The sequence below is a fragment of the Coregonus clupeaformis genome, chromosome 10 (assembly GCF_020615455.1).
Source record: "Coregonus clupeaformis isolate EN_2021a chromosome 10, ASM2061545v1, whole genome shotgun sequence".
Taxonomy (NCBI): domain Eukaryota; kingdom Metazoa; phylum Chordata; class Actinopteri; order Salmoniformes; family Salmonidae; genus Coregonus; species Coregonus clupeaformis.
Window position 1 is genome coordinate 46965525 of NC_059201.1, and position 21424 is coordinate 46986948.

Here is a 21424-nt window from a genome sequence, read left to right on the forward strand (position 1 = left end):
AGAGTGGGATGAGAGAGAGAGAGAGAGAGAGAGAGAGAGAGAGAGAGAGAGAGAGAGAGAGAGAGAGAGAGGAAAGGATGGGAGAGAGGATGAGTAAGAGAAGGTGAGAGCGAAGGTGAGAGGAGCAAAGACTTTTATGTATTTTTGTGTCTACAACTACATGTTTTCCCTTCAACCATCTCTCTCTCGCTCTCTTCCCCCAGTCCATCTCAATACTATACAGTGAACCGTGGCGTACCAGCTGACTACTACAGCGTCTACAGTAGCGTGGGGGGCGGTCCGGGCTATGTGGAGGAGTACCCCCTCTACCCTCCGGGCGTACGCCCTGACAGCATCTGCTCCGTGTCAGCCGTGGGCTACGACCGCCTGGGCCCCCCTCGCTGGACCAACGAGGAGAAGAGACGCTCACTGCGGGACGGACCCCCCTTCTACGGACCCCCGCCCCCCCGAGACCCATACGGCCCCCCACCCGGCCCTGCCTATTACGGCCAGATGGATGCAGCCCAGACCTCCATGAGGCGTCTGTCCATCCAGCCTAGGTCTAGGTCCGTTCCCAGGTCCCCTTCCTCGTCCACGGGTGGTCCCTACTCTCCCAGCCCCCATAGCTTTGCCTCACCTGTCTGCTCGCCCTCAGCCCGGTTTGACAGAGGACCAGGCAGGCTACGGGAGGATGTGATCTACGCCGACCCCTCGGTGTATGGACTGAGGAGATCACTGAGTTCTCCCAAGGTGAGAGAGGGGAGAGGGTGTGTGGGTATTTGTGTGTGTGTTTCAGTCAGGAGTCAGCCGTTAAGATTGAAGATTTTTGTTTGTGTTGCTAGGCCAAAATCACAGTGATCCAAGAACATCCTGGTTATTTATCTTATTTCAGTATGATTACTCTGGAGACAGGAGGTCGCTAAGCCAAGGAATGTACCACTACAACTACCCTGCCTCCCCCTCTCTACACAGCAAAATGGTACGTCTTCCCACATCATGTTACACTGTCAAGAGATACAGACCAACGAGTCCAATGTCAAGTTTGGGAGACACTTGACTATAGCACTCACACACACTTTCACACACCTACACTCGCTTAGCGGGGGTAAGGTCCTCGACAGCTACCTCTGCTTAAAGTTTAACCAGCATCTAAAGGTATGCTATAGCTGTGCTTTCCTGTTGTATCTGGTTTGAGTTCTTATGTCTGTCCTCCCTGTCTCCACTATCTCACTGTCTCTTTTTCTTTCTTTCTCTGTCACTCTCTCTCTCCCTCTTTTTGTCTCTCTCTTTATTTCTGGCTCTTTAACTCTCTCTTTCTCTCTACACACACTCTCTCTCTCTCTCCTTACACTCTCTCTGTCTGTCACTGCGTCTGCTGGTGCCACTGATGCTGCTGCTACTGGTTTCACTGGTGTCTCTGGTACTGGGTCTTACATTGTCCTTGTCCTTGTCACTGTTGCTGCTTATGCTGCTCTATTAGGAGGACATTTTAGACCTGCAGCTCCAGAGAAACCTGGAGTACCTCGATCAACAGGTACGTACCGTAGGCATCTCTGGACACACCTCTACCCCTGCACAGGAACACTCACACACCAATCGTTTTATACATTCTACGTCACACATTTCGTTGATTCAACCAGTTTGTGCCCAGTGGGGAAGCTTAGGAACTACTGACTACAGAGAAGAAGTCGTGAGAAAATGTGAAGAGTGACATTCGGATCATCCATAAACTGTTGGTTATGTTAAACCCCATCCCATAGTGTTGGTGACAGAATTTGTGTGAGGTTTACCACATTGTCATGTGGAAGATTGTCCATGTTGTCAACTCTACCACCTGCTAAACACCTGTTTCTCACGAACACAGTCCACATTCACTCCCACTGTCTTACCTTCTCTCCCCTGTCTCACTGTCACTGACTGCTTACACCTTATGATAATGACCAGTCCATAGTGATCCAGTATACACACTACTTCAGATCACTCTACCACAGTACTGGAACTCTTTGTTGAACATTTTACACAAACAGAAATGTGCCTCTTTGATGTATCCGATTTCATTCTCAAATGTAAGTAAGATTTTTTTTTTCAAATACTAGTCAGGGATTGTTACTGCTAGACGTCAGGCTCCTGTCATTACTGTGGCAACCAGAAGAATGATGGGCAGTGTGTTTCGCCCCAGGTGACCGGCAGAGATCACCTTATCGGCACGGTAACCAGAATGGTGGAGCGATCCTCCCCTAGAGCAAAGCTCTTCGCACAAGTAAGAGAGGAGAGAGTGTCCCAGAGAGACAGGCTTCAGCTAGACCCACAGCCCCCCACAAACAATGGTTTTCCAAATGATTTTCCACCTAAAGCCTTTGAACTTTTCATATAAGTAACCAAGTAAAAATTATGTTTCTAACCATGACCCAGTCATACACCATACCCAAAGGAAGGCAGTTCCAACCCAGTATTTGTAAAACACTGCTCCACAAAGACTCCCATACCCTCACACTATCCCCCTCCTCTAATACTAATAATAAGACACATGTATCTATGTAATAAGACCAGTAAATGTCTACTAATGCTTTTCCAAGATGCCTGGACCATTATAGCACAGATTGTAGCCACAGGGTTTCTGCTTTCAGAGTGTAACTAAGCTTGTGCAAGGTCTCTCTTTCCACAGAGGTCAACTACTGCCCTCTTCAGGGCTTTTCTAGTCACTAGTGATTTAGGCTAGGAGGTTCAGCTGTTGTCTAGACAGAATCAAGGTGAAGGATTCCCCCCCCCACTCCACAGTCTCCCCAAAGATCTACACGGCCCAGCCCAGCCCAAGCCTGCCTCTCTCTCCTCTCTCCAGTACCCTACTCTAGCATGTGGATGTTAGAAGCTAGGCTCTCTTCTAGCTTTCGGTTTCTTTGTCCAACCAATTCGATGGCGATTTTAGTTCTCAATTTTGCTTCACCATGCAGTGTTTTATGTGTCTTTGTTATGTTCCTTTGTCATCCCATCTGTGTTCTGTATCATATCCTGTCTTGTGCTGTAGCCTTATTGTGTCTTGTTACTTCACAACAACCGCCCCTCTTCGGCGTACCCATCTCTCTTCACTGTGATGTCATATCCTCCTTCACATACTATCCAATCACAGTGCTCCATAAGGACATGGACAACCTGGATATGACCTTTGACCTTTTGACAGAGGGGTTTGGCATTCCAGCTCATCCTGTTGGCTCTTACTGCTCGATACTGTAAACAACACAGATTTATATATGCTTTTTTAAAGTTATTGTTTTGTTATTATTATGATCTTATTTGTCCACTATATCAGTATTAATATTGATGCAATACGTATTGTCCTGTGTAGTAGTGATGTTCTATGTACAGTATGTACTATGCACATGGTATGGTGTTTTTACACTTATTCTGTTTGGTTCTACGCTATTGATAAAGTGTTGTTTACAGCCGCATGGATCTGGGCCATTCCAATGGCTCACTCTGGCTGTGAGTTGTTCTACAAACCCTTGGTCTATGAAGGATTTGTTTGAATAGGGTTCTGGTTGATATAATGTTAGTATTAAGAATGAGTCCTGCCTCTGTTTTTCCAGGTGCCTCCGTTCCATGACCCATACAGGGATCTTCACCCCACACTGAAACTCAATGAGATTGAGACCAGCGTAAGGCCACATCCCTCCATCTAACCATCCCATAAACAACCTCACTCCTCCCCTCCTAAACAATCAACCTTCAGTCACCATCCTCTCCCCTGCAAACACACTCTCTCTCTCTCTCTCTCTCTCTCTCTCTCTCGCTCGCTTTCTCCTCTGTTAGAAACTCTTGGGTCGTCTGTGTGAGCAAAACAGGATTCTAAAGGACCAGGAGGCAGTGGTTCACAGGCTGAGAATGGACAAGGTACTGTACGAAATACAAAGCTGCTAAAGAAAGTAAACATAAAAGTACGCGCCGGGGTGAAGTTTCCCCTAGGTAAAGACTTAGGATCAGCTTCCCCTCCCCCTATCCTAACCTTAACCATTATCAAGTGAGAATGCAAAACTGACCCAAGGTCAGCGTCTAAGGGCAACTTCACCCTACTCCCCAACCATTGCCTGACATGTCCCCTGTTACCTGCTGTTCCCAGGACAGCCTAGAGGGAGCGCTGGTGGCCACACATCAGGAGATGGAGCTGTACCGGGATCAGCCGCTGGCTGCAGACAAACTACAGCTGAAGAAGGAGACACTGCAGAACCAGCTCATCAATATCAGAGGAGAACTCTCCCAGGCATCCAGCGTAAGACACATACAGGAGATTATAACAATCCATGATAATCCACAGTGATCCCATTATATATAATCTCAATTATATAAGTAAATCAAGGAGATCCCTTCAACGTATCCTGTGTAAGAGATATGGAGGATAACCAATATCTCTAAATCTAAAATTTGATTATCTATTTGTAATCTATAACATCTGATCACCATCAGATGACAACTCTCCTACTCCAGTGTGATAGATACTGTATAGTCAATGGATTCAACATACAGTCAGGGTTTTTCATGCTTAGGAAAAAACGCTTGTGCCCACCAACTAAGCCCCTTTTTGATCTAGGAAAAACCTTGATAGTGTTCATAGTTCCAGGTCCTGAGTGTGTGTTCTATCCCCTGCTGTCCCCAGGCTCTGACCACCACTCGGATGGAGTTTGAAGCTCTGGAGGACGAGGTCAACGCTATCCATGGGGACCTGTGGGAGCAGCTCAACGCAGGCGGGCAGGTACACGGACACCCTCTCTTCATCAGGACCCTACACTGGCCATCTTCTCTGTGACCCACCTAAATCTTCTGAAGTTTTCTTGTGGCTTACAAAGAAGAAGAAAAAAGTGTTTTTAACCAGTCACCAATTGAACACTGAATTTGAAGCCTAGAAATGAAACGACTAGAATGCATCTGATCCTATAATCTCACCTGCTCATAAACCCACCTGCATGGTTCCATTCTAGAGTTTCTAGGGCTTTTCTTTGGCTGTTTTCCAGTTACCATAGTGTTATCCTAGGTTGCTAATAGCTGAGTGGAAACCTTCCTTCTAATCAATAATTTAAACAGTATATGAATCCCTCATCTATAATAAATTAAGACAATTATGAATTTTCATAATGACCTATTTATCATCGTGTAGTCAACCTGCCCCATTAAACACCTGACTGTCCCTCCTTTCCATGGAATATAACCTGGCTCATGGTGGTGAACTGTGAAGAGACTGTCCATAAGAGTGCAGTGTCTGTGACCCACTCACTAACACAGTCGTATTCACTAGGAACGAAATGGAAGCAAACGGGCCGAAACTGGGAGAGAGTACTTGAAAGCATGTTTTCATTTTCTGTTGCGAAATGTTTTTCTACGTTTTGCTACGGTGTGCACTGATCAATGCAACCCTGTTTTTTTCTAAGACAATAATGCTACCTGGTGTCACTCTCTCACACCACCTCTGGTCTTTTAACTGAGCCACCTACTGTAACTGCTCCTGCATCACTCACTAACTTATTTTCTAACAGAAGACTTGATAATAACAAAAACAAGTTATTAACAAGTTATTATTCAGTATTATACTTAAAATATTATTCTCTAACATTTTTCTCTCCTCTATCCTTCTCGTATCACCTTTCCTTCCCTCGTCTTCTCTCCATTCTCTCTTGTCCTCCACCCCTACTCTCCTCGGTCAGAGTGAGATGGTCCATAGACACATTCAGAAGGAGTTCTGGAGAGTTCAGGATGTGTGGGAGGGACTCCACAAGAGCAACCTTTCCAGAGGCACAGACACAGCCAAACACAGGGGTACGCCTGCACCTCACAACAACAGAACATACAGTACAGTCTTACACACATATAGTCATTGCCACCCCAACACAACACCTCTGATGTTTTTTTTTCAATCTGTCTGAAATGTACATTATTTTTTTTAAACCCCTTTTAGACACAGTAGATGATATTCAAAAAAAGTAATAAATATGAGTATATGGATGAACAGTATGCTGCATGCATATTTCACTCCCTTCTCTCTCTTTTTTTTTTATCAATCTCTCCTCTCTTTTTTTGTTTATGCAATTCTCTTTCCTCTCCTCTTCTCTCATGTCCCCCATCTCCCTTTTCCCTCTCTCCCACAGTGGCCAGTGGGGCATCAGGTTCCTTTAGCACCAATAGTCCTGCCAGTCCCTTGAGTTCAGTAAGCCTCACCAGTCCACTCAGCCCCTTCTCCCCAGTGCCTGGCTCCCAGGCCTCCCCCACCAAACAGCTGGGTCCGGAGGTAAGCACTGGCCCTTCCTACCACCCACGCAACCACCCAAATACCCACCTGGGTCTCCACCTGGGTCCTCAACCTAACACCCAACCAGATCAAAGTGTCCAACTAGATCCTGAATCCAACACCCAACTAGGTGCTGATCCAAATAAACCAGTTTCTAAGCCAATAACCCACCCGGGTCCTCAACCTATCATCCACCTTGGTCCTGATCCATACACCAAAGACCCCCATATACACTCCTTACCTCACACCCAGCACAGGGCCCCCAGTCCTGAAACACAGTACCAAATCCTGTACTTAGCCACCCAGTCTCTTCCTAAACTGAAATCCCCTACCCCTACTGAAATCCCCCTACTTAAAACCCAACTAAGTCCTGAGCCAAGTAGGCACCCTGGTCTTGAACCAAATGTCCACCCTGGTCCAGAGCCAAACTCCCACACTTGCACAAGCCAAGCCAACCAGCTTGCCCCTGTAGAGAGTACAGACACCCAGCAACATGCACAACCGTACACCTCCCAAGCCAACCAGCATGACCTTAGAGACACTGAAGACACCCAACCAAACACCAACCCCACCCCCAGCACCAGCCAAGTCAACCAGCCTGACAATATGGACAGTACACATCCAGAGCCATACAGCCACAGAGCCAGCGCTGGATTTCCACTCCTCCGAGTAGACAGCCATAGCTTTACCCACTCACCCACCCACCCTGCCAAACTGACCAATCAGCAAGCACCTACAGGCAGTAACCCCAACCACCAACACACCCAGCTAGCCAATGAGCTTTCCCCTCAGCCAGAACAGCAAGCCATTGGCTACAGGAAAGATGTTATCCCAGACCCACCTTCCTACCGAGCTAGCGACCCTGTCTTCCTCAGGTATCCACCTCAGCGCACCCACCTGACTGTCCCTGAGACCCAGTACTCATTGTCCCGCCAAAACTCCTGTCTGGTTAGCCAACAAGCCTATAGCCATTGTCCAGATCCACATAAACACTCCCTAACACCTCGCCCCAGGTCCAGGGTTCTCAGTACTGAAACACAGTACCGGGTCCTCTACTTAGCCACTCAGTCCCAAGAACAATCCCAAGAACGATCCCGCTCACGTACCCGTACCCGCACTCGCCCACTCACCTTCCCCAACAACCAGCTAGATGTTAGCGATGGTAGTTACCCTACACCCCACACCCTGTTACCACCACACACCCATCCAAACAACAGGCCTTAGGTCAAAGTGTACGGGAAGACCTGGTGGACTGTACTGTACCACAACTGCAGCAGTTGTAGCCCACACCAGACAGACTTGATACAACAACAGTTATAATATGATGTTGCACTGTGTTATGATGATGCAGCTTATATTACTGTGTATTGCCAATAGTAACAAGCAAAGCTAGAGGTTTGAAACAGAATGTGTTATGCTTTCTGAGGTAAAGTATAAGGCTGAAGGTGACTAATGGTCCTAGTCAGTGGTTAATAAAGTTAAAGGTCCGTGTCCAGCAGGCTCAGGGAATCCTCACTGAAGGACATTCCCAGGAGTTCTCAACCTGCATAACATGTCGTTAAATAATTATATATAGTGCCATTTCAACATCAATGACCTCTTCCACTGCCAGAAAATGTGAGATAAAAGCGATGTAAAAAATAAATAGCTCTGAAGTTTGTGTAGCGCTGTTATTGATCAGGGTGCACGCACACATTTTCCTTTGATCTCTAATCTAAAAAGCATGACCTGGTTAGGACATCCAGACTAGCGGTATGTGTGTCCACCGGCCAACAGACAGCCTTCACATATCTCCTGATCCACTTTGCTAAGATTCAGTTAGAGGCAGTTAGGATGACAGGTTATTTAAAGTGTGCTGCGTAATCCCCGGCCAACTACACAGACACACATTCTACGGCAAACCAGCTAGCACTGTCAGAAGCCATTATGGAGATGACTTTAACGAATATTGGAAAGCAGACACGCCTGTTTACTGTAAATTATTTATAGAAACATAATTGGGAGGTGGATTAGAAATGTGGCTAATATTCACCTGTTTCTTCATGGCGTCACTCACTATGTGGAACATGGCACTGAGTGGTGTAGGTCTGTAGGATACAGGCAGACGGTCCGTTCAGTTCCGCACCACTGACCAATCAGGAAGTTGTGTTTTCATCCATCATATCTGTGGTTGGATGGCCATGTGATGTAGTCCTTCTGACCTATACTGTAGTAACAGCTTACAAAAGTTTAGCTCCGTATAGCTTCTCTGGTGCTCCTCCTCCCAACTCCAGTCCTTCAGTGTCTGCTGTTCTTCTTTCCTCTATGGTGCTTAATCAATCAATAGATCCATTATTTGATATCAAGGAATATGACAGGCCAAGATATCACCTCAGCGGGTTTCCCAGGTCCTTATCAGCTGATTGATTAAAAGAGAGGGATGTAGTTCAGAAGATACTGAGGCGCTCTGGCACTGGGGTTGGATACTCCTGTTTTAGTATAAAACCCTGACTCTCAGCCAACTCTCTCTCTCTCTCTCTCTCTCTGTTGGGAATGGAGTTCATAATGACGCTATGCTGAAATTTGAATTATAGTGCAGAAAGAGCAGAAAATAACAGTTGATTTTGTGAATCATATAATCCTACGTATCATTTGTGTTGCGTAATGACTGTAACTGATTACAGTGTCTGTACTCATTCAAAATGGTGGTGCTACTTTCTATCTTGTTTTTCCTATTCAGCAGCAATCAGTGGTCTGTATCAGTACTACTAATCTGATTTAGAATGCATCAGTGTGTGCGTTCATGCTAGCTCTCAGTCCAGGCATCTCATTGGACGCCTGTGACCCTTCACCCCTGAAGTTCTTGGGGTCAGGGCTCCATTCCTCAAATCGTCCCATAATCCTCTATGCTCTGCACTCCGCCTGGCTTTTGTCACTCCTCCTGATGCACAGCGCTCTCTCTTCCTCCTCCTCCCTTCCTCCTCCATTCTTCCTTCCTTCCCTCTCTTCCTCTCCTCCTCCCTCCCTCCTTCTCGTGGCTGTAGGACATTGGCCCGCCACGGCCACCACTTCCCAAATCCTACTGCCCCCTGGAGTCACCCCCCTCCGTCCCCCCTCTGCCCTTCGACAGCTCCGCCTGGCTACGCAGCCTGGGCCTGGATGACGGTTACCTTGACGACGAAGAGTCCCACGGCAGAAAGGTATTTGGTGACGGTGGGAGGGAGGGAGTTACCGTCCCTGCCATGCCCCCGGCCACGCCCCCTGGTCACGCCCCCAAGCAGGTATATGTCCATAACCACTGATTCAGGGACAGATTTATTTTCATCCCCCTACTGGGTAAAGTAAGGATAAGCGGTAGAATAAACGGATCCTAGATCTGTGGTTAAAGGCATCTTTTACCTCAAGCGCAGTTGTTACCTGTCCTAGAAGCCATCGCTGTCCTCCCCAAAACACTCCCGGACCCCTAAACAACAGAGCTCCAAAGCTCTCTCATTCCCCATCACCCGCCTCACCATCACCCCATCCCTCCACCATACACACTCTCACACCCCTCCATCTGTTCTAGTGCTTCACTACTCATGGCTCCTATTCCAGCTTCTCGTCCTTCTTTCTCTCTCTCTCCATCTCGGCCTGTATCAGCTCTCCAAAAGCACCAGCACTAGAAGTGATTATTCTCCTCTGTGACTCTGGTCTCACCTTAGTCTGCTCTTACACATTGGACAACAGCTGTCAATCAATCACTTTCTGTGGTTGATACTGCAAACTCTTCATGCATTTAACAGCACATTCGGTTATTGTGTGGCTAACAATATATTCATTAGTTGACCAGTAATCAATCAAACAAGTTCTAAAGCAACAATATCAAACAAAAAGTACAAACAAAATGCAGTATTTTAAATATAATCTAACAAATCAGTCTAGTGTACTGGGTGCTTTTGAATGCTAAGGCTTAGCTAAGGGCGAGTTGCAGGTTCCCATAGGAATGCTAAGGTTGTGAGTGGAGTTCTGGATCCATCCACAGCTAGTGGTTCCTTTACCATGTTGTCTGTGTGCCAGTTGGTGTAGTGATGTGGTAGTGATGTGATTGTGCTAGTCCCTGTGCTAGTGCTCTGTCTGTGCTGTAGTGTGTAGACTGTACGCTTCCGCTTATGCCAGATCTACTTCCAACCATTGAACCATTTAATGAATCTGCCACTATATCTGGCAATAACCCCATCATTGCTATCCACACTAATGCATATTATCTAATGCATTCTGTGTTTGGGTAACCATATGGCTAATAGCTACCTGCGTAGCTGGGTATGATGCTATTGCCTGAATAGTGCCAACACTCTCCTGGTGTGTAAATCTCTTACTTTTGATGATTCATTAGCTCCTCCTCGTGCTCTGTGTTGCAGCAAAAGTATGGTTACCAACAGGACGTGTCGCTGGGAGAACGGACCAATAGCAACGAAGCTCAGGAGCTGGATCAGGATCGGCAGGCTAACATGAATAAAGGTACAGGAAGCAATGGAGCCTGGGTAATGAAGTTCTGGTTTGTCAGTCTGCATAGACAGCAATGATGAATACATTGTAGTCTACTGCTTGAGGCCTGTGTGGGTAAAAATGTAACGCTACCTTGCATGTAAAGTAGCAGAGTTATACAATCTCTATGGCGCCGAAAAGGGGAGTTCTATCTCAGTTCACTAAACCTGTACTGGAGCTACTGTGAGTTTTTTTTATTGCTATTACTATGACTTATTTCCCAAATATATTTCTGACCTAATCCCAAACTGTTCGATAACGCTAAACCTAAAAAAAAAGAAGTCTCCCCGTTGGAATGAAATCCTGTTCAAATGTCAAGACAAATCTAATAACAGGTCAAATTACATCATAATCGAAAACAATACAATTAGATTACTAATATGGTCCTCATGACTAGCTGTATCTTATAAAAGTAAATCGTTTATAGAATAATAGATTGGATTATAGCCCCCATGACTCATCCTCTGTGTTTTGTGTCCCAAATGTCACCCTATTCCCTACGTAGTGCACTACTTTTGACCAGAGACTATATGGGGAATAGGGTGCCAGTTGGGACGCAACATGTGTCATCCTCTGAAGTGCTGTTTGTCTGTCCCCTGACCAGTGGGGATTGTTCCTCCCAGAACTAAGTCTCCCATGGAAGACCAGTGCCACTCCTACGACCATGGAATCACCCGACGCAACGGCAAGCTGCCCAATGGAATCTCCAGGGTAGGCAACATGTCGGAGAGGGCATTATGTAACTCAGGAAGCTTACATGCTATGTGCATGATGTGATATGATCCATAGACATTATGTATTATAACTATATTATGATAGTGTTACTGATTGATGTTGCCTTTATGTTGTGGGCCTACGTCTGGGATATTGATGGGTGCAATCAGATTTATCCTTTAAAGATCAAGACATTTGATGGTTTATCGTATTCCCGTGTCATTCCCATGTCACAGGAGCGTCCGAAGAGTGCAGTGTTCCCTGCGGAGGTCAAGTCCAAGATGAGCATTGAGGAGCAGAACGAGCGTATCCGTAGGAACCAGAGCAGCTCTGTCAGGGACAAGAGACGCAGCCTGAACCTGGGTAGCCAGGCAGGCACCAACTACAGAGTGGTAGGCTCTCATAACTATTTACATGTACATATACATTGATAGCCAGCCACCAAGAATATGTACTGCACGTTGAATTGTAACTTGAGGAGGATCCAATATATTGTTCTGGCTAGAGGTTTTCTCGGGTCCAGAAAATTTGACCTGGACCCGAGGACAATTCAGACCCGGACACGATAATTTTTTAAAAAGGGGAATCTGGACCCGAACAGACCCGAGAACAATCAGACCCGAACCTGAATGGACCCGACGACAACCAGACCTAGACCTGAGTGACAAGAAAATAATGTTTATTAGCCAATTTGCTCTTTTGATTAATGAATAGGTCTTTATATGTTGGCTAGGCCTTCTAAAGGTCAATCAATTCACTTAAATATGCAATAGGCTATGCAGAGCTGTGGTCGGGTCCATTCAGTTCCACTCGGGTCTATCAGCTGTAGTTACATAGACCCGAGACCCGATGACAATCAAACAGGATCCGACCCAGACCTGAGGGAAAAGTTAGAATTTTGGACCCCGACCTGCTCGGGTCCCGGGTCGGGTTTCGGGTATTCGGGTTCGGGTGGACCCATGAAGACCTCTACTTCTGTCTCCTTGGCTGTCTCTCCTGGCCTTGTTGATTGGCTGAGCCTTTGGTCCGGCCTCCCAGTCTCTTTCCCGATTAGTTATCTCTGTGCGTGTCCAGGTGAAGCGGAGGCTAACGGCCCATGAGGTGGACATCAAGGACCTGGAGGCTGCAGTACGGGGCGAGGGGGTGCAGGAGTCACCCCGGGAGGAGATTGCTCGCCTCAGACGGTTACAGATGGTACCTGACCACTACGACCTGGACATCGGCAAAGAGGTGAGACACACTCTGGAAAACCAAACGGTGTAATAAAATCCTTATGTGACTATGATCCAGTCGTGATATCGTATCCCAGTAAACATGACCCCATGTGGGTATTTGGTGGGGAAGGTGGGCAAGGGTTAGCCCACAAATGTACACACCAAGCCCACACCAGCCAAACTCGGGTTAGCCCAGCACAGGCTAGCCCAGAGCAATCCCACATTTACATTTACATTTTAGTCATTTAGCAGACGCTCTTATCCAGAGCGACTTACAGTTAGTGAGTGCATACATATTTATTTATTTTTTTCATACTGGCCCCCCGTGGGAATCAAACCCACAACCCTGGCGTTGCAAACGCCATGCTCTACCAACTGAGCTACATCCCTGCCGGCCATTCCCTCCCCTACCCTGGACGACGCTGGGCCAATTGTGCGCCGCCCCATGGGTCAGATCAGCCCAACACCGTCTAACCCAGCATGGGCTAGCCCGCACCAAGCCCAGCACAGGCTAGCCCGCACCAAGCCTAGCACAGGCTAGCCCACAACAAGCCCAGCTACTTCATAATGTAGAGGCGTGGGCTCATTCAAATATTTGGGGACGTGGTTTGCAAATACCCGAATTCATGTTGTTTAGTAACACAATTATACAATATAAAAATTGCTGACACCATTCAAACCAATGAGGGTTCAGAATTTTTTCAGCTAGAACCTTGTAGTTCTAAGGTGACAAGTTATTTTTGTGCAACCATTACTGAGAATGTAATTCCAATTGAAGTGTTCTGTTGTGTAATGTAATCTTTGTCATCTTGTACAATGCCAATGATGAAGTCTGTAAAAATATTTAAATAAGTACAGTGAGGGAAAAAAGTATTTGATCCCTTGCTGATTTTGTACGTTTGCCCACTGACAAAGTAATGATCAGTCTGTAATTTTTATGGTAGGTTTATTTGAACAGTGAGAGACAGAATAACGACAAACAAATCCAGAAAAAAATAATGTTATAAATTGATTTGCATTGTAATGAGGGAAATAAGTATTTGACCCCCTCTCATTCAGAAAGATTTCTGGCTCCCAGGTGTCTTTTATACAGGTAACGAGCTGAGATTAGGAGCACACTCTTAAAGGGAGTGCTCCTAATTTCAGCTTGTTACCTGTATAAAAGACACCTGTCCACAGAAGCAATCAATCAATCAGATTCCAAACTCTCCACCATGGCTAAGACCAAAGAGCTCTCCAAGGTTGTCAGGGACAAGATTGTAGACCTACACAAGGCTGGAATGGGCTACAAGATCATCGCCAAGCAGCTTGGTGAGAAGGTGACAACAGTTGGTGCGATTATCCGCAAATGGAAGAAACACAAAAGAACTGTCAATCTCCCTCGGCCTGGAGCTCCATGCAAGATCTCACCTCGTGGAGTTGCAATGATCATGAGAACGGTGAGGAATCAGCCCAGAACTACACGGGAGTATCTTGTCAATGATCTCAAGGCAGCTGGGACCATAGTCACCAAGAAAATAATTGATAACACACTACGCCGTGAAGGACTGAAATCCTGCAGCGCCCGCAAGGTCCCCCTGCTCAAGAAAGCACATATACAGGGCAGTCTGAAGTTTGCCAATGAACATCTGAATGATTCAGAGGAGAACTGGGTGAAAGTGTTGTGGTCAGATGAGACCAAAATTGAGCTCTTTGGCATCAATTCAACTCGCCGTGTTTGGAGGAGGAGGAACGCTGCCTATGACCCCAAGAACACCATCCCCACTGTCAAACATGGAGGTGGAAACATTATGCTCCAAGTCCCTCTCAAACTGCCTCAAATAGTTCCTTTGTTCCACCCCCCATACACGCCGAGACCGTCTCAATCGGTGCCTCCAGTGATGCTATCTCTTTCATTGTTACCCAACGCTTAGGTTTACCTCAACTGTACTCATATCCTTCCATATCCTTTTCTGTACATAATGCCCTGAGTCTTTTCTACAACGCCCGGAAATCTGCCCCCTTTATTCTCTGTACCCAACGCACTAGAAGACCAGTTCTTAAAGCCTTTAGTCGTATCCTTATTCTACTCCTCCTCTGTTCCTCTGGTGATGTAGAGGCTAACCCAGGCCCTGCAGCCCCCAGTATCAATCCTACTCCCCATGAGCTATCATTTGTTGACTTCTGAACCGTAAAAGCCTTGGTTTTCTGCACGTAAATATCAGAAGCCTCCTTCCTAAGTTTGAGTTATTCACTGCGTTAGCACACTCCGCCAACCCTGATGTTCTAGCAGTGTCTGAATCCTGGCTTAGGAAGGCCACCAAAAATTCTGAAATTTCCATCCCCAACTATAACATTTTCCGTCTAGATAGAACTGCCAAAGGGGGTGGAGTTGCAATCTACTGTAGAGATAGCCTGCAGAGCTCTATCATACTATCCATGTCTGTGCCCAAACAGTTTGAGCTTCTACTTCTAAAAATCCACCTTTCCAGAAATAAGTCTCTCACTGTTGCCACTTGCTACATACCCCCCTCATTCCCCAGCTGTGCCCTGGATACCATATGTGAATTGATTGCCCCCCATTTATCCTCAGAGTTCGTACTGCTTGGTGACCTAAATTGGGATATGCATAACACCCCGGCCATCCTACAATCCAAACTAGATGCCCTCAATCTCACACAAATGATCAACGAACCTACCAGGTACAACCCTAAATCCGTAAACATGGGTACCCTCATAGATATCATCCTGACTAACTTACCCTCTAAATACACCTCCGCTGTCTTCAACCAGGATCTCAGCGATCACTGCCTTATTGCCTGCGTCCGTAACGGGTCCGCGGTCAAACGACCACCACTCATCACTGTCAAACGCTCCCTAAAACACTTTAGCGAGCAGGCCTTCCTAATTGACCTGGTCCAGGTATCCTGGATGGATATCGATCTCATTCCGTCAGTAGAGGATGCCTGGTTGTTCTTTAAAAGTAATTTCCTCTCAATCCTAAATAAACATGCCCCATTCAAAAAATACAGAACTAAGAACAGATATAGCCCCTGGTTCTCCTCAGACTTGACTGCCCTTGACCAGCACAAAAACATCCTGTGGCGTACTGCATTAGCATCAAATAGCCCCTGCGATATGCAACTTTTCAGGGAAGTTAGGAACCAATATACACAAGCAGTTAGGAAAGCAAAGGCTAACTTTTTCAAACAGAAATGTACATCCTGTAGCACTAACTCCAAAAAGTTTTGGGACACTGTAAAGTCCATGGAGAATAAGAGCACTTCCTCCCAGCTTCCCACTGCACTGAGGCTAGGAAACACTATCACCACCGATAAATCTACAATAATCGAGAATTTCAACAAGCATTTTGCTACGGCTGGACATGCTTTCCACCCGGCTACCACTACCCCGGCCACCAGCTCTGCACCCTCCACTGCAACTTGCCCCCCCCCCCGCTTCTCCTTCACACAAATTTAGACAGCTGATGTTCTGAAAGAGCTGCAAAATCTGGACCCCTACAAATCATCTGGACTAGACAATCTAGACCCTTTCTTTCTAAAACTAGTCGCCGAAATTGTCGCAACCCCTATTACTAGCCTGTTCAATGTCTCTTTTGTAACGTCTGAGATCCCCAGAGATTGGAAAGCTGCCGCGGTCATCCCCCTCTTCAAAGGGGGTGACACTCTAGATCCAAACTGTTGCAGACCTATATCCATCCTGCCCTGCCTTTCGAAAGTTTTTGAAAGCCAAGTTAACAAACAGATCACCGACCATTTCGAATCCCACCGTACCTTCTCCGCTATGCAATCCGGTTTCCGAGCTGGTCATGGGTGCAGTTCAGCCACGCTCAAGGTCCTAAACAATATTATAACCGCGATCGATAATAGACAGTATTGTGCAGCCGTCTTCATCGACCTGGCCAAGGCTTTCGACTCTGTCAATCACTGCATTCTTATTGGCAGACTAAATAGCCTTGGTTTCTCAAATGACTGCCTCGCCTGGTTCACCAACTACTTCTCAGATAGAGTTCAATGTGTCAAATCGGAGGGCCTGTTGTCTGGACCTATGGCAGTCTCTATGGGGGTGCCACACGGTTCAATTCTTGGGCCGACTCTTTTCTCCGTGTATATCAATGATGTCGCTCTTGCTGCTGGTGACTCTCAGATCCACCTCTACGCAGACGACACCATTTTGTATACATCTGGCCCTTCATTGGACACTGTGTTAACAAACCTCCAAATGATCTTCAATGCCATACAACACTCCTTCAGTAGCCTCCAACTGCTCTTAAACACTAGTAAAACTAAATGCATGCTCTTCAATCGAACGCTGCTGGCACCCGCCCACCCGACTAGAATCACTACTCTCGACGGGTCTGACCTAGAGTATGTGGACAACTACAAATACCTAGGTGTCTGGTTAGACTGTAAACTCTCCTTCCAGACTCACATTAAGAATCTCCAATCCAAAGTTAAATCTAGAATCGGTTTCCTATTTTGCAATAAAGCCTCCTTCACTCATGCTGCCAAACATGCCGTCGTAAAACTGACTATCCTACCAATCCTTGACTTCGGCGATGTCATTTACAAAATAGCCTCCAACACTCTACTCAGCAAATTGGATGTAGTCTATCACAGTGCCATCCATTTTGTCTCCAAAGCCCCATATACTACCTACCACTGTGACCTGTACGCTCTTGTTGGCTGGTCCTCACTACATATTCGTCGCCAAACCCACTGGCTCCAGGCCATCTATAAATCACTGCTAGGAAAATCCCCGCCTTATCTTAGCTCATTGGTCACCATAGCAACACCCACCCGTAGTATGCGCTCCAGCAGGTATATCTCACTGGTCATCCCCAAAGCCAACACCTCCTTTGGCCACCATTCCTTCCAGTTCTCTGCTGCCAATGACTTGACAAATTGCAAAAATCTCTGAAGCTGGAGACTCTTATCTCCCTCACTAACTTTAAGCATCAGTTGTCAGAGCACCTTACCGATCACTGCACCTGTACACAACCCATCTGAAATTAGCCCACTCAACTACCTCATCCCTATATTGTTATTTATTTTGCTCATTTGCACCCCAGTATCTCTATTTGCACATCATCTCTTGCACATCTATCATTCCAGTGTTAATACTAATTGTAATTATTTTGCACTATAGCCTATAACTTGCTACATTTGCACACACTGTATATATATTTTCTGTTGTATTTTTTGACTTTATGTTTTGTTTTACCCCATATGTAACTCTGTGTTGTTGTTTTTATCGCACTGCTTTGCTTTATCTTGGCCAGGTCGCAGTTGTAAATGAGAACTTGTTCTCAACTGGCTTACCTGGTTAAATAAAGGTGAAATAAAATAAAAAAACAAGCTCACAGAACGGGACCGCCGAGTGCTGAAGCTCGTAGCATCTGTACTCGGTTGCAACACTTACTACCACTCACTCCCGAGTTCCATGCTGCCTCTGGAAGCAACTGTTCATCGGGAGCTTCATGAAATTGTTTTTCCATGGCTGAGAAGCCGCACACAAGCCTAAGATCACCATGCGCAATTCCAAGCATCGGCTAGAGTGGTGTAAAGCTCGCCGCCATTGGACTCTGGAGCAGTGGAAACGTGTTCTCTGGCGTGATGAATCACACTTCACCATCTGGGAGTCCGACGGATTAATCTGGGTTTGGCGGATGCCAGGAGAATGCTACCTGCCCGAATGCATAGTGCCAACTGTAACGTTTGGTGGAGGAGGAATATAATAATAGGAATAATGGTCTGGGGCTGTTTTTCATGGTTCGGGCTAACCCTCTTAGTTCCAGTGTAGGGACATTTTAACCCTTCAGCATACAATGACATTCTAGACGATTCTGTGCTTCCAACTTTGTGGCAACAGTTCGTGAAGGCCCTTTCCTGTTTCAGCATGACAATGCCCCCGTACACAAAGCGAGGTCCATACAGAAAAGGTTTGTCGAGATCAGTGTGGAAGAACTTGAGTCCTGACCTCAACCCCATCGAACACCTTTGGGATGAATTGGAATGCAGACTGCGAGCCAGGCCTAATCACCCAACATTAGCGCCCGACCTCACTAATGCTCTTGTGGTTGAATGGAACCATGAGATGTTCGATGAGCAGGTGTCCACATACTTTTGGTCATGTAGTGTATATATACACTGAATAAAAATATGAACGCAACATGTAAAGTATTGGTCCCATTTTTCATGAGCTGAAATAAAACATCCCAGAAATTTTAGTGAGCATTTCTCCTTTGCCAAGCTAATCCATCCACCTGACAGGTGTGGCATATCAAGAAGCTGAATAAACAGCAGGATCATTACACAGGTGCACCTTGTGCTGGAGACAATAAAAGGCCACTCTAAAATGTGCTGTTTTTCACACAACACAATGCCACAGATGTCTCAAGTTTTGAGGGAGCTTGCAATTGCATGCTGATTGCAGGAATGTCCAACAGAGCTGTTGTTCATTCCTCTACCATAAGCCACCTCCAATGTCGTTGGCAGTACATCCAACCGGCATCACAACTGCAGACCACGTGTAACCACACCAGCCCATGACCTGCACATCCTGCTTCTTAAGGGTGGGCTTATGTCAGGCAAAGTGAGGGCTGCCCTTGAAGCCACCTATCTTGGTGCCAATGTGGAGCCGATGAGCAAAGGTGCATCGGCCGAATGCATGTGTCCAATGTTTTAACCCTCATCTACATGGTTCCAATGTTTTTAACCCTCATTGGGCCCACATTGTGCTAATGTGGGCATTGTTTGCTGGGAAAAGATGGGCTTATTTCAAGCAAAGTGAGGGCTGCCCTCACAAGACATGGGCTGCCCACACTGGGACACACTGGGGCAATGCCTTGCGGGCCAATGTGGAGTCGATGAGGAAAGGCACATTGGCCCAATGTGGGCAGCCTACTTGAGGCCAATGTTTTAGCCCGCATTGTGTCAATATGGACATGTTTGCTGGGTTAGTGCTTAATGCAAAGTTAATGAAACACTTTGAAAACAGCCTGAAGCGATTTCAGTAACACTTAATTCTGTGGTGCTGTCTCAGATGGTATTTCAAAATGACGTGGTAATTGATACATTTTGTACTGGCTTCAAAGAATTCCCCATAATTGGCATTTAATTGTATTCGTAATTTTGGTTGTTTATGTAATGAATCATTTTACAAGGTAATTTCTATCATTGCATACCAAGTATAATGAACAAGAATATAAACGCAACATGCAACAATTTCAAAAATGTTACTGAATTACAGGTCATATAAGGAAATCAGTGAATTGAAATAACTTAATTAGGCCCTAATCTATGGATTTCACATGACTGGGAATACAGATATGCATCTGTTAGTGACATACAGTATACCTTATGTCAGAAAACCAGTCAGTATCTGGTGTGACCACCATTTTCCTCATGCAGCACGACACATCTCCTTCACATAGAGTTGATCAGGCTGTTGATTGTGGCCTGTGGAATGTTGTCCCACTCTTCTTCAATGGTTGCTGGATATAGGCGAACTGGAACACGCTGTCGTACACTTCGATCCAGAGCATCCCTAACAAGCTCAATGGGTGACACATCTGGTGAGTATGCAGGTAATGGAAGAACTGGGACATTTTCAGCTTCAAGGAATTGTGTACAGATCCTTGCGACATGGGGCCATGCATTCTCATGCTGAAACATGAGGTGATGGCGGCAGATGAATGGCACAAACAATGGGCCTCAGGATTTTGTCACGGTATCTCTGTGCTTTCAAATTGCCATTGATAACATACAATAGTGTTTGTTGTTCATATTTTATGCCTGCCAATACCATAACCCCACCGCCACCATGGGGCACTCTGTTCACAATGTTGACATCAGCAAACCGCTCGCCCACACAACGCCATACACGTGGTCTGTGGTTGTGAGGCCGGTTGGACGTACTGCCAAATTCTCTAAAACAATGTTCGAGGTGGCTTATGGAAGAGAAATTAACATTAAATTCTCTGGAAACAGCTCTGGTGAACATTCCTGCAGTCAGCATGCCAATTGCACGCTCCCTAAAAACTTGAGACATTTGTGGCATTGTGTTGTGTGACAAAACTGCACATTTTATAGTGGCCTTTTATTGTCCCCAGCACAAGATGCACATGTGTAATGATCATGCTGTTTAATCAGCTTCTTGATATGCCACACTTGTCAGGTGGATGGATTATCTTGGCAAAGGAGAAATGCTCACTAACAGGGATGTAAACACATTTGTGCTGAACATTTTGGAGAAATAAGCTTTTTGTGCGTATGGAACATTTCTTGGATCTGTTATTTCAGCTCATGAAACATGGGACCAACACTTTACATGTTGCGTTTATATTTTTGTTCAGTATAAAGGACCCATAAAATAAATGGTTACCAAACCTCCTCTGATGTGTGTTGTGTCCTCAGCTTTGTGCTCCAGACAAGGTTCTGATTCCGGAGCGCTACCTGGATATGGAGCCCACCACTCCTCTCAGCCCAGAGGAGCAGAAGGAGAAACAGAAGAAAGTAGAGAGGATCAAGACTCTCATTGCCAAATCAAAGTAAGTACAAACACTACCAACTACTGTCCAATACACCTCTCACACACACATACGTACAGTAGTGTATTTACTCAAATTTTGGCAAAACTTTCTCTCCTCTCCATCCTCTGTTTCACATCAGTTTTATGGAATGCCACATGTTCTGTATTAAACATTCTCATTTAATCTATTTTCTCTTGCTCTCTTTGTCAC

General features: G+C 45.9%; 1 protein-coding gene across 5 annotated transcripts in view; it reads left to right on the plus strand.

Moving 5' to 3' along the window:
• Window positions 1–21424, plus strand: part of plekha6 (pleckstrin homology domain containing, family A member 6) — a 171736-nt gene that overhangs the window by 141026 nt on the left and 9286 nt on the right. For 3 of the 5 annotated variants that reach the window (XM_041888481.2, XM_041888485.2, XM_041888486.2), the window contains 16 exons: window positions 204–729; window positions 872–958; window positions 1460–1513; window positions 2159–2239; window positions 3564–3632; window positions 3787–3867; window positions 4094–4243; window positions 4628–4723; window positions 5670–5781; window positions 6111–6250; window positions 9274–9429; window positions 10627–10726; window positions 11358–11464; window positions 11704–11859; window positions 12542–12697; window positions 21099–21232. In XM_041888481.2, the coding sequence (XP_041744415.2) occupies window positions 204–729; window positions 872–958; window positions 1460–1513; window positions 2159–2239; window positions 3564–3632; window positions 3787–3867; window positions 4094–4243; window positions 4628–4723; window positions 5670–5781; window positions 6111–6250; window positions 9274–9429; window positions 10627–10726; window positions 11358–11464; window positions 11704–11859; window positions 12542–12697; window positions 21099–21232 (2205 nt within the window). The remainder of the gene's footprint in view (window positions 1–203; window positions 730–871; window positions 959–1459; window positions 1514–2158; window positions 2240–3563; window positions 3633–3786; window positions 3868–4093; window positions 4244–4627; window positions 4724–5669; window positions 5782–6110; window positions 6251–9273; window positions 9430–10626; window positions 10727–11357; window positions 11465–11703; window positions 11860–12541; window positions 12698–21098; window positions 21233–21424) is intronic. The other 2 variants (XM_041888482.2, XM_041888484.2) reach the window with 2 other exon arrangements.